Raw genomic sequence first — 12817 nt, 5'->3', positions numbered from 1 at the left:
CACCTCAAAGCCTGTCCACCATCTACAAGGCACAAGTCAGGAATATGATGGAATACTCCCCACTTGGTCGGATGAGAGTAACTCCCACAACACTTAAGAAACTTGACACTATCCAGAACAAAGCAGCCTGCTTGATTGGCACCCCATCCATAAGCATTCACTCCCTCCGCCACCGACGCACAGTAGCAGCAGTGTGTACCATCTACAAGATGCACTGCAGGAATTCACCAAGACTCCTTAGACTGCACCTTCCAAACCCATGACCATTACCATCTGGAAGGACAAGGGCAGCAGATAGATGGAACACCACCACCTGGAAGTTCCCCTCCAAGTCACTCACCATCTTGACTTGGAAATATATCACCATTCCTTCACTGTCGCTGGATCAAAATCCTGGAACTCCCTTCCTAACAGCACTGTGGGTGTACCTATACCACAGGGACTGCAGCGGTTCAAGAAGGCAGCTCAACACCACCTTCTCAAGAGCAACTAGGGATGGGCAATAAATGCTGGTCCAGCCAGCGACACCCACATCCTGTGAAAGAATTTTAAAAAGTGATGCATTTGGATTCCCAATGCTGTTTAAATGTGTTTCAGGCCTCTTTGCCCCACTGTTAGAATTCACTCTCCTGTAGGGTTCCACTGTTCTGACTTGGGTATCCCACACTATTTAAATTTGCCCTGGTCCTCTTCTGCGACCCTCCATTGGCCTGCTTGAGTTCCTGTGTGTTTAAATTTACTCCTTGTCTATCCCGCAATTCTCCACTGCCCCCACCAGGGTTCCCTTCACAAACTAAGGTTTTTGAATTTGCTTGCGGCCTCTCTCACGATGCTCCACTCTCTGCTAGGGTTTTCTTCACTGTTTAAATTCAATCTATTCTATGTTGCTGCAAGACATAACAACAGTAACTGCATTTGAAGCTATTGCATTGACAAACATACAGGTTTCTAATGTTTGTAATTTGCCGTTAGTGAGAAGTATTTCATAATGAAACATACAGAAATTACCAAATCATTTGTGGCTACTAAGATGATATGCAAATTAGCAATAAGCAAAAGGGGTGTATGTTAGACAACTTATTTTCAATCCTGACTGTCCTCATTGCCTATTCCATCCTTTTCCATTTTGTAACACTTACATTGATATTGTTCAAATACCTATTTTAATTTGGTCACACTTTCCGAAATAAAGTGAATTGATTTATGAATAGCTATTATTAAATGTGTTCAGTTTGCTTACTTTGTAGTAATATGGATGTATGTATTTCCCTTGAAAGGCAGAGGAACTAATGAGGAAGATTGAAAAGGAAGAGGAGCAACTGGCATACGATGACCCAGACAAAAAAATTTATCACCTCTGCATTGTTAACCTTGTCATAGGGTAGGCTGTATGTCATTTGACAGTGACAGATTAAATGCTGGAGCTACAAAGTACTGTGTAGTATTTAGCAGAGCATTGCATCTCAGAAAAATACATGAAACCATGAATGGTGTTGTTGCTGAGGGGCTGCAAATAATTTCCAGAAGGGAGAGTAGTATTCCAAGATGGATACTCACAAATCAATTGAGTGCTTCGGGAATACAGCTTGTAATGCCATGAATACCAAAGCTTGGATAATAAATGCAGCAGTGCAGTAGCAATTCGCAGAAGGTCGTGCCTCACACGATGAAAACTGGCTGTGATTGTCCAGGCTAAACTTTAAAACTTTGCCTTTGAGGAGATGCGAACAACATGTAAAGGAGATTAGAAAGAGTGCCATTCATTGGAAATTAATAATTAAAAACATGGACTAATAAGCAATATTGCAATTCACAAGAATACCAAATGCCCTTTGAGATTTGATATTCTTGCAAACCTGTCCTGATGACTGCAAGATGAAAAGCTTCGGCAGCTTGTCATTTTTTTCCAGCAATATTGGAATTCTTATAGGAAAACAATTAGCAACAGCAAATTCCAAAAACTCTTCAGTTCCATTAATATCAGGGAACCATCCACCACCCCAACCCCCAATGAAAACCTAAGTGTGAATCCAAGGCTTATTTGGCCTATGTGCTGTCTTGTGTGCATTGCCAGGAGATGAGACGTTTTTTCCTGCATCGTTTAATGATACTTTATCCTAATATTACCAAGGACCAATTATGATAATTAGGAGTAACCTTCCATCTGAACTGTGCCACCCTCCCCGTCAAGGAGGACAACCTGAATGTGGGAGCCGCTAAAACCAATTGTTAAATAAGAAAACGGCGAAACAGATTGTCAAAGTAAATTGGTAGAATGCACAAGTTGACGTGATTTTTCAGGTTTGTGAATTTACATATCCATTTATTTTCTTAGCTGCTAACAAAATATTTCACTTTAGACAAAGGTATGAAGGTACAACCACAGTCAGTGATAAAGGCATTCCTATCACTGGACCACTAACGGAATCTGAAAAAGCATTTTCTAAAAAAAACTTGAGTTAGAAGAGTTCTCTTTCTTCCTAGCATTATCTGTTCAGAAGTGTCATCAGCTACATTGACTTATTCTTTCCAATAACTGTGTCTTTTTTTTCTTCACAAAAACTTATGATAAAGCTTATGATAAAGAATTTCTATTTAGAATTGGTCCAAAGGTAAAGCTAGATTGCGGAAGATGCGTGTAGTAAAATTCACAGAGATACTCATTTCGGTGTTGTGAAGAAGTTTGATGACTTCTGTGCAAAATCCAGTCACCTCCAGTTATTTCAAAATAAAAAAAATAGACCTGTGTTACTTTAAATAAATAACAGTAACAGTTTAGAGCATCTAACCACCATCTAATTTAACTCATTTCAAATCATATGGAACCTTGTGATGAGTTTCTGAGGCTAGATTAATTCATGGGACAATCTTGTCAGAGTTTTACACATATGGTTCCATCTTAGAAAATTTACCTTTATTAAAATCAACAGCCATTTGTTTTTACCTTTCAGCAAACATTGTGCCCTCTATATTTTGATTTTTTTTTTTTAATTTGATCGTGAGGAAGTAGTTGAAATCAAGCTCACATACACAGACTAAATGTGAACACGTATAACATGGGACATATGTGGTAAAAAAAAAATCCATTGTATATCGTAGTGTAAATCCTTAAGACACTAGCAGATGTTGCATGACATTGTTCTTGATAACAAAAACAAAAACAGAATTACCTGGAAAAACTCAGCAGGTCTGGCAGCATCGGCGGAGAAGAAAAGAGTTGACGTTTCGAGTCCTCATGACCCTTCGACAGAACTTGAGTTCAAGTCCAAGAAAGAGTTGAAATATAAGCTGGTTTAAGGTGTGTGTGTGGGGGGCGGAGAGAGAGAGAGAGAGAGGTGGAGTGGGGGTGTGGTTGTTGGGACAAACAAGCAGTGATAGAAGCAGATCATCAAAAGATGTCAACAACAATAAAACAAAAGAACACATAGGTGTTAAAGTTTATGTTGGTGATATTATCTAAATGAATGTGCTAATTAAGAGTGGATGGTAGGGCACTCAAGGTATAGCTCTAGTGGGGGTGGGGAGAGCATAAAAGATGTAAAAAAAATATATAAAATAAATAAATAATTTTTTTTTTTTCTTTTTCTCTTTTTATAATGGAAATAGGTGGGAAAAGGAAAATCTATATAATTTATTGGAAAAAAAAAGAAAAGGAAGGGGGAAACAGAAAGGGGGTGGGGTGGGGTGGGGGAGGGAGCTCACGACCTAAAGTTGTTGAATTCAGTATTCAGACCGGATGGCTGTAAAGTGCCTAGTCGGAAGATGAGGTGTTGTTCCTCCAGTTTGCGTTGGGCTTCACTGGAACAATGCAGCAAGCCAAGGACAGACATGTGGGCAAGAGAGCAGGGTGGAGTGTTAAAATGGCAAGCGACAGGGAGGTTTGGGTCATTCTTGCAGACAGACCGCAGGTGTTCTGCAAAGCGGTCGCCCAGTTTACGTTTGGTCTCTCCAATGTAGAGGAGACCACATTGGGAGCAACGAATGCAGTAGACTAAGTTGGGGGAAATGCAAGTGAAATGCTGCTTCACTTGAAAGGAGTGTCTCGGTCCTTGGACGGTGAGGAGAGAGGAAGTGAAGGGGCAGGTATTGCATCTTTTGCGTGGGCATGGGGTGGTGCCATAGGAGGGGGTTGAGGAGTAGGGGGTGATGGAGGAGTGGACCAGGGTGTCCCGGAGGGAGCGATCCCTACGGAATGCCGATAGGGGGGGTAAAGGGAAGATGTGTTTGGTGGTGGCATCATGCTGGAGTTGGCGGAAATGGCTGAGGATGATCCTTTGAATGCGGAGGCTGGTGGGGTGATAAGTGAGGGCAAGGGGGACCCTATCCTGTTTCTGGGAGGGAGGAGAAGGCGTGAGGGCGGATGCGCGGGAGATGGGCCGGACACGGTTGAGGGCCCTGTCAACGACCGTGGGTGGAAAACCTTGGTTAAGGAAGAAGGAGGACATGTCAGAGGAACTGTTTTTGAAGGTAGCATCATTAGAACAGATGCGACGGAGGCGAAGGAACTGAGAGAATGGGATGGAGTCCTTACAGGAAGCGGGGTGTGAGGAGCTGTAGTCGAGACAGCTGTGGGAGTCGGTGGGTTTGTAATGGATATTGGTGGACAGTCTATCACCAGAGATTGAGACAGAGAGGTCAAGGAAGGGAAGGGAAGTGTCAGAGATGGACCACGTGAAAATGATGGAGGGGTGGAGATTGGAAGCAAAATTAATAAATTTTTCCAAGTCCCGACGAGAGCGTGAAGCGGCACCGAAGTAATCATCGATGTACCGGAGAAAGAGTTGTGGAAGGGGGCCGGAGTAGGACTGGAACAAGGAATGTTCCACATACCCCATAAAGAGACAGGCATAGCTGGGGCCCATGTGGGTACCCATAGCCACACCTTTTATTTGGAGGAAGTGAGAGGAGTTGAAGGAGAAATTGTTCAGCGTGAGAACAAGTTCAGCCAGACGGAGGAGAGTAGTGGTGGATGGGGATTGTTCAGGCCTCTGTTCGAGGAAGAAGCAAAGGGCCCTCAGACCATCCTGGTGGGGGATGGAGGTGTAGAGGGATTGGACGTCCATGGTGAAGAGGAAGCGGTTGGGGCCAGGGAACTGGAAATTGTTGATGTGACGTAAGGTGTCAGAGGAATCACGGATGTAGGTGGGAAGGGACTGGACAAGGGGAGAGAGAAGGGAGTCAAGATAACGAGAAATGAGTTCTGTGGGGCAGGAACAAGCTGAGACGATCGGTCTACCGGGGCAGTTCTGTTTGTGGATTTTGGGCAGGAGATAGAAGCGGGCCGTCCGAGGTTGGGCGACTATCAGGTTGGAAGCTGTGAGAGGGAGATCCCCAGAGGAGATGAGGTCAGTGACAGTCCTGGAAACAAGTACTTGCAAGTACAGTAGTTTATAATGTTAAACAGTCTATTTATGGATTCTGAATATCTTGGTAAAACTTTGAAGAGTTAGTTAAAAATATACATTTCCTACTCTGGAGCTGGAGGTTTGTAAGCACCTTCCTAACTACAAAACATTCCTCTCTACACATTTGAAGACTGCAAGATGGCATTATTTGCATAAAGATAAGGATATATGAATTTAAATATAACTTTACCAATAAAACAGAATTAAGTTGGGTAATATTCTGTTTTATTGGTAAAGTTATATTTAAATTCATATATCCTTATCTTTATGCAAATAATGCCATCTTGCAGTCTTCAGATGTGTAGAGAGGAATGTTTTGTAGTTAGGAAGGTGCTTATAAACCTCCAGCTCCAGAGTAGGAAAAGTATATTTTTAACTAACTCTTCAAAGTTTAACCAAGATATTCAGAATCCATAAATAGACTGTTTAACATTATAAACTACTGTACTTGCAAGTACTGTTGTGATAAAAAGGATGAATGGTTTCATTGAGATGGCATTAAATAATTGAATCCTCAGTGAAAAGGGGATAGCAGTGGAATAATCTCATGCTAATGGGAGATAAATATAACTGAAGGTGAACTTTTGGGAGGTTATTTTCTGATACTCTTGACATTCAGGTTGTTTTTTGTATTGTAATGGTATATAAACCAGATTAAGCTCCTTTGTATTGCTGCTTCGAAGTTACAGTTGTTGTTTTACATTTTTTTTACATGGCAGATAGACATTCCCATCAAACCTACTTTATCTCAACCCTGTTATGAAGTGTTTAGTTATTCTGAGCAAGTTAACAAACTTTCTTTAAAAATGAATAATTAAACTACTCTAATTACAATTCCATCAATTATATATTGATACTGTTAGTAATAAATCCATGTTGATAATGCCTTGCTCTTTTTACCTCATTTTATGTTCTCAATTTTTTCAGGACCTTATACTGTGCTAAAGGAAATTATGAATTTGGCATTTCAAGAGTGATAAAGAGCTTGGAGCCATACAATAAAAAGGTAAAATAAAACAAAGATGGCACAAAAGCAGAAAATGCTGGAAAAACTCAGTAGGCCTTACAGCATCAGTGGAGAGAAAAACAGAGTTAACATTTCGAATCCATGTGACTCTTCTTCTGAGCTAAGGTGGCAGATTGTATCAAGTAAAAACTTCTAACCAAGTAGGGCCTTCACAATTTCCCTTTCATATTCAGAAAAATTCAGGTAGTATTGTCAGTCTACAAAGTGAATCAGATCAAACCAATTCTGGCTTTCAACTTAACCTCCTTAAAACCATTCATTGTGGTAAGCCATGTAATTATCAAAGTTTGCTTAAAATGTGAACAAATGCTGAATCACATGGGATGAAAACCTGAGATGAAAAAAATCAGAAATACCAGGAGGAGGATCACCACCTTCAACACCTCTTTGTTCTTTTATATGTGACATCTTTTGATTATCTGCTCCTATCACTACTTGCTTGTCCCTACAACCACCACCCCCCGCACTTCTCTCCCCCCACCCCCACCTTAAACCAGCTTATATTTCAACCCTCTCCTATTTTTACTTAGTTCTGTTGAAGGGTCACAAGGACTTGAAACGTCAACTTTGTTCTTCTCCGCCGATGCTGCCAGACCTGTTGAGTTTTTCCAGGTAATTCTGTTTTTGTTTTTGATTTCCAGCATCCGCAGTTTTTTGTTTTTATCTCTGGATTTTCCCCTCGTTGGGCGAGCACAGCAGACAAGCCTGGGAGCGGCCGCGCAACGGTCAGCTGCCCGCAATCAGGCCCCAATCGCGATTTCATGCTGGCTGGCTAATTAACGGCCAGTTAGTGTAAATCACTCACTGAAACGCTCAACACTGCCTGGGTGGGGAGGAGTAGGAGGGCAAGCATGGTAGCCTGCGCATGCGTGCAGATGCACTCACAGAGATACCTCAGGGAGCTGAAGATTTTTCACATGAAAAATAAAATATTTTAAAAAAGATGTCCCCTCATGTGACTCTGTCGCATGAGCAGGGGCATGATAAAAATGAGGTTTAAAAATTTCTACTTTATTTTTAATTAACATCGGAAACCTCATCCCTCCCATGGCTGAGGTTTCCTCAAAAATCCAAAGGCCACTTGGCCTTTCCGCCCGCCCGCCAACTGAATGGATGGGCGGGCAGTGAAAAATTCAGTCTAATTAATTGATTAATGGGCTTAACAGCCCACTTAATTTTCAGCGGGTGCATTGCCAACTCCTGTGCTTGCCCGCCCACCGAAATATCGCGCGAGTGCGTGATGACATCAGGATGCTCACCCAACGTCATCACGTACTTTTTCACGCTCATGCATGTTGGGCGCATACCTGCACGCTGAGGTGAATATTAAGCCCCAGTTGTATCCATTTGTTTGAACCACCTGGAAATCCCATACTGCTCCATTCCGTATCAATCATTGATACAAAAATTGACTAGTCAAAAATGAGAGACCTGAAAGCTGGTTTATTGTAATTGTCAAAACGAACAAAGTACTTGACTTTAGCAAGAAGCCCACTTCCAGTTCTGTAGACCATGAAATCTGAATGTTACTGCATTTCCATGTAACCAAAAGAAAAATCAGAAAAAAAGTAAAAAATTAACATTTTTAGGATTTCTCAGTGAACCCCAGGATTGTTGCTCAACAGTTTAAATTGTTCTCTTTCTGTGCCAGAGAGTGATGGACATTACATTAACAACTTTCATATTGTTAAAGGAGCATTTATGTTACTAAATAACTTTCTGCAGTAAGCTTAAAGTGTAATTAATGTGTAAATCCAGCAAGTTCTTAAAATAACAGGGAGGTGAAGAATGAAGTGCCATTTGCACAAGGTGAACAGCGGAGTTGTCTAAATTAACCAGCAGGTTCTGGGGATACACGCCTCACTCCCTTTTTCTTCATCCCTGAATCTCCTGTCTAATTTAAATCAGAGATGAGGAGGAAATACTTTTCTCAAAGGGTCATGAATCTGTGGAACTCACTATCTCAGAGTGGATGCCAGGACGCTGGATAAATTTAAGGAGGAGATAGACAGATTGAAAGGTTATGGGGAGAGGGCGGGAAATTGGTGTTGAGGCCAAAATGAGATCAGCCATGATCGTATTGAATTGCGGGGCAGGCTCAAGGAGTTGAATTGCCTACTCCTGCTCCTAGAGTTCTTATGTTCTTATGTCCTTATTTGTACGTTAACACTGTTATTTTTCCAGGAAAATCTGTTCCAATTGCGTGCTGAACTATATTAACATTAAACATTAGGAAAGCACTGTATTTCTTAACATGCATGTGTAAAAAATGGTGTAGACTTGTTGTCTGATGTCCATGTGAAATATATTCAATGCAAAGCAATATTCCAATCAGAGCTACAATGAAGTATTAAACTGAATTGAAATAAATCAAATAGTGCACTGACTGTTGTCAGTAAGTATAATTATTGCAACTCTTTCAATATTACTCATGAAATTAACATTGTTTCAATCATTTCATGGGTAGTTAAATGAATTTCATATTCTGGTCTTCCAGTGTTGTATAATTTAGACCACAAGCCAAATTCACATTTCTTAAAATATCACTTTCCTTGAAATTGAACTAGCACAATTATTTAGGAAGGGGATGAAATAATTTCCTTTGAAGGAAGTTTCAGGTCATTGGATTAGAGTTAGCTGGGGAGGTAGTGTGTACGATTTTACATCAAGAGTGGATATAAAGGAAAACCAAAACTGTTTTTTACTGGCAACCCATGGTCAGTTTGACCATCAAGTACTGTGCAAATACTTCAATAATGGAAATATTAGGATTTATGTAAATGAAACTAATCCCTTCAACTTTAAAGTGAATTTTCTCCATACTGTATTTCAATGTGCATCCTTTGATATTAAAAGTACAATGCAGTTACAGTGTAATACCTGGAAGTTTTTTTTCTTGGTTTATTTACTCTGAGGGCAGATTTTTTAGCTGAGCAGGTGGGCGCGCCCCCAGTGAGTTAAAAATCCAGCCCTGTATTTTGACTGTTTGACTGTATACTTGGTGATGGCCAGACACATATATAAAATATGTGGACCAGTAGATTGTAGATGTCCCTAGTGAAAAACAAAATAATGTTTTTCACAAAGTAACTTAGTTGGTTTGAAGATTCCTTTAAGTCAAAGTGGCAAAAGACCCTACATTGAATACTCACTGAGGTGCTTCACCCAAAGTGTTCGTGGATGATTGGAAATTTTTGATTTACAAAATAACAGACATCTTTCAATGGGTACTATTTCTATGAAAGAAATTCATGCATACGTTATCTTGACATTTTAAAATAGACAATTGGATCCGAATGTATTATATTTTAGAAACGATAAGTGAAAGTCATTTCCAGCAAAAGATTGTGTAGCAGTGTTACACACCTTCAACAAATGTTCATGAAATGCATTGGATGGACATCATTAGCAACCCCAGCTGATTCAGCACAAAATGTTGGTCAAGTTTCATGCTTTTAAAACTCTCTTTTCTTTACAGCTTGGAACAGATACCTGGTATTATGCAAAACGGTGCTTCTTATCTTTACTGGAAAATATGGCAAAACACATGATTATGCTGAGGGACGCTGTTATCCAGGAATGTATTCAGTTCTTAGAACATTGTGAAAGTAAGTATTATTCAATATCACTCAAATTATTGAACCACATTGTAATCACTTTTGATCAGAGATGTTCCAGTGGCTAGAATGGAAGTAAACTTACAACCTGAAGGGTCTTTTTGTTTAGTTAAATGAGATGCAATTGTGGGGTAATTGGATCCTATTTTGGCAACAATGTTCACAAAATAGCAGCCATATCTGAATTAAATTTGTCTAGAAAGCTTTGTTATGCATCCTGAACAAAGCTAAAAAGCTGGTTCCTCAAGAAACTCTTTATAAACTAGTATAATTTTTAGAAATATCCCCCAAAAAAGCTTTATATAACTGATTATCATTATATGTGACACTAATGTATCACTGCAAAACAGATAGGAACAGGAGTAGGCTATCAGCCCCTCGATCCATTCAGTGAGATCATGGCAGATACAATAGCATAGTAGCTATGTTACTGGACTGGTAATCCAGAGGCCTGGATTAATGATTTGGAGACATGAGCTCAAATTCTGCCGTGGCAAGTGGAAAATTTAAATTCAGCTAATTAAATTAAGCTGGAATAAAATTCTACCATCATTAATGGTGACCATGAAACCAAGGGCTGAATTTTTCATCCCGCGAGTGGGCGTGGGCCTAACCCTAACGAGAGTAAAATAGTGCAAGATGGCGTTGAGTGAGTGTCCTGACATCATCACGCACTCGCACAATATATCGTTCGGTGGACGTGTATGGGTGCCAGAGCAGCACCCACCATTAATTAACTTAAGGCCCTTAACAATCCAATTGTCTGTGATTTTTCCTTGTCTGTGCGATTTTCTGCTCATCACGTGGACAAAGCAGGCAGGCAGCCAGCCGACCTTTTCACAAACCTCATTCACAGGCAGGATAAAAAGGGTCAGCAGCATTGCCAGTGTGAATAGTGAGAAGTTTGATAGATAGTTTGCTGCTGGTTGCTTATTGGTACGGCAGCTTCACCTCTGTTCGGGGCTTCGTTCTTAGCATTTCCAGGCCTCATGTCAGGACTCTTTGGTATCTACCAGGCCCCCAGAGGATTCAGACCGTGTGGACCCTTCCAGGTATCAGACAGCCTTCCCTTAATCCTGGTAATGGGGATTGTGATCTCTGCTGGAAGCACCTCCTCTGAGGAGGAAGAGAGGGGCAGAAGGGAGAGGAGGCCAGGTGTCCCAATGCAGCTTCCAGGGCATGGACCTGTTGGAGGAGAGGCAGAGCCAGCAGGAAGCCCAAGGCAGAAGGGGCCACAGAAGGTGCCACTATCCTGCCGCCAGGGTTTACAGGCGGTGATGCAGCTACCTCAATATGCCTCTCAAGGGAGACAGTGACCTCCATTTGCCAGATGCTGGACCTGAGATCAGCTCCGACAGTGTGTGTGAACACCCCCTGCCAGTGACTCTGAAGGTCACAGTGGCCCTCAACTTCTATGCCACCAGCTCTTTCCAGGGCTCAGTGGGGGATCTATGTGGAGTCTCCCAATTAGCTGGCCACAGTTGCCTCAAGCTGGTGACAGAAGCTCTGTTCAGGCAGATCCTGACCTTTATTCTTTACAATACCAACTCAGCCAGGCTGAGTGAGCCAGAGACTTTGCAGCGATTTCTGGGTTCCCCCGGGTCCAGGGTGCCGTCGACTGCCCACATGTGGCCGTCAAGGTACCAGCAGGTCAGCCAGGTGCCTTCGTCAACAGGGAGAGTTTCTACTCCATGAACATGCAGATAGTGTGTGACCTCAGGATGCAGATTCTGCAAGTCTGTGCAAGGTACCCAGGCAGCTCCCATGACGCTTACATCCTGAGACAGTCCCAGGTGCCGAGGCTGTTCGGTGCTCCAGCCCGAATAAATGGATGGCTGCTGGGTGACAAGGGCTATCCTTTGAAGAGGTGGCTCATGATGCCCCTCTGCCACCCAAGAACAGAGACAGAGAAGCGTGACAATACGAGTCATGGCTCCACAAGGGCGATGATAGAGAGGACCATAGGTCTTCTCAAGATGTGCTTCCGATGGCTGGACTGTTCAATACACCCCAGAGAGGGGTGTCACTGATCGTGGTTGCATGCTAGGCTCTCCACAATCTGTCACTGGCAAGGAGGGACCCACTGAGGAAAGAGGGTCTTGACACAGCCGAACAGGCAACAGATGATGAATCTGGTAGTGAGTCCGCAGATGAGCACGGTGAGGAGAGTGCTGAGGGCGTGGAGCCAGACCGCGGTAACCTCCAGGGAGGCAGGGAACAAGGGACGACTTGATCCAGCGCTCCTTCAGCTAGGATCAGCTTCAACCACAGGCCAGGGCTGCCACCTCCATCCCGGATGTCTGAAAGGACATTTGAACACAAAGAACACTCAGTGCCTGTGCAATAAAATTCAGAGCCACTCACGTCCAGCATTGCATACTTGTGTACCCTGCACCAATAAAATAAAAACATGATGCATACTCAGGCCATGACGACAAAAATAAAATTTATATCATTTTGACAAGTTCAGACAAGTTACATCAACTTCCCTGGTCTTAAGTCCCAGACCAGTATACATTAAACATAACTGAACATAAAATCACCCGTGACTTGTCCCTCTTGTGCTCATGGTGCCTTTAACTTATGTTTGTGGGTGCTACGTCTAGGTGCTCCCCCCTTGCTGGCACCGGCATTGGAGGCAGCCTGCTGATTCTGCTGTCCTGTTGGCCTTGATGACCTTGATGGACCTGCCTGGGAGGGAGCGGCCAGTGCCACTGTTGGCATCTCCCCAGTCACCTCAGCCTTATCAGATGCCATGGTTACTGACA

At 42.3% G+C, this 12817-nt stretch overlaps 1 protein-coding gene across 2 annotated transcripts in view; it reads left to right on the top strand.

Moving 5' to 3' along the window:
* flr (fleer) overlaps positions 1–12817 on the top strand; it is a 270425-nt gene that overhangs the window by 235405 nt on the left and 22203 nt on the right. For both annotated transcript variants that reach the window (XM_041205945.1, XM_041205944.1), the window contains 3 exons: positions 1278–1381; positions 6333–6411; positions 9911–10040. In XM_041205945.1, coding sequence (XP_041061879.1) covers positions 1278–1381; positions 6333–6411; positions 9911–10040 — 313 coding nt within the window. The remainder of the gene's footprint in view (positions 1–1277; positions 1382–6332; positions 6412–9910; positions 10041–12817) is intronic.

Source organism: Carcharodon carcharias, chromosome 15 (assembly GCF_017639515.1).
Source record: "Carcharodon carcharias isolate sCarCar2 chromosome 15, sCarCar2.pri, whole genome shotgun sequence".
Classification (NCBI taxonomy): domain Eukaryota; kingdom Metazoa; phylum Chordata; class Chondrichthyes; order Lamniformes; family Lamnidae; genus Carcharodon; species Carcharodon carcharias.
The sequence above is the reverse complement of the archived record's forward strand: the minus strand, read 5'-3'. Positions and strand labels throughout refer to the sequence as shown.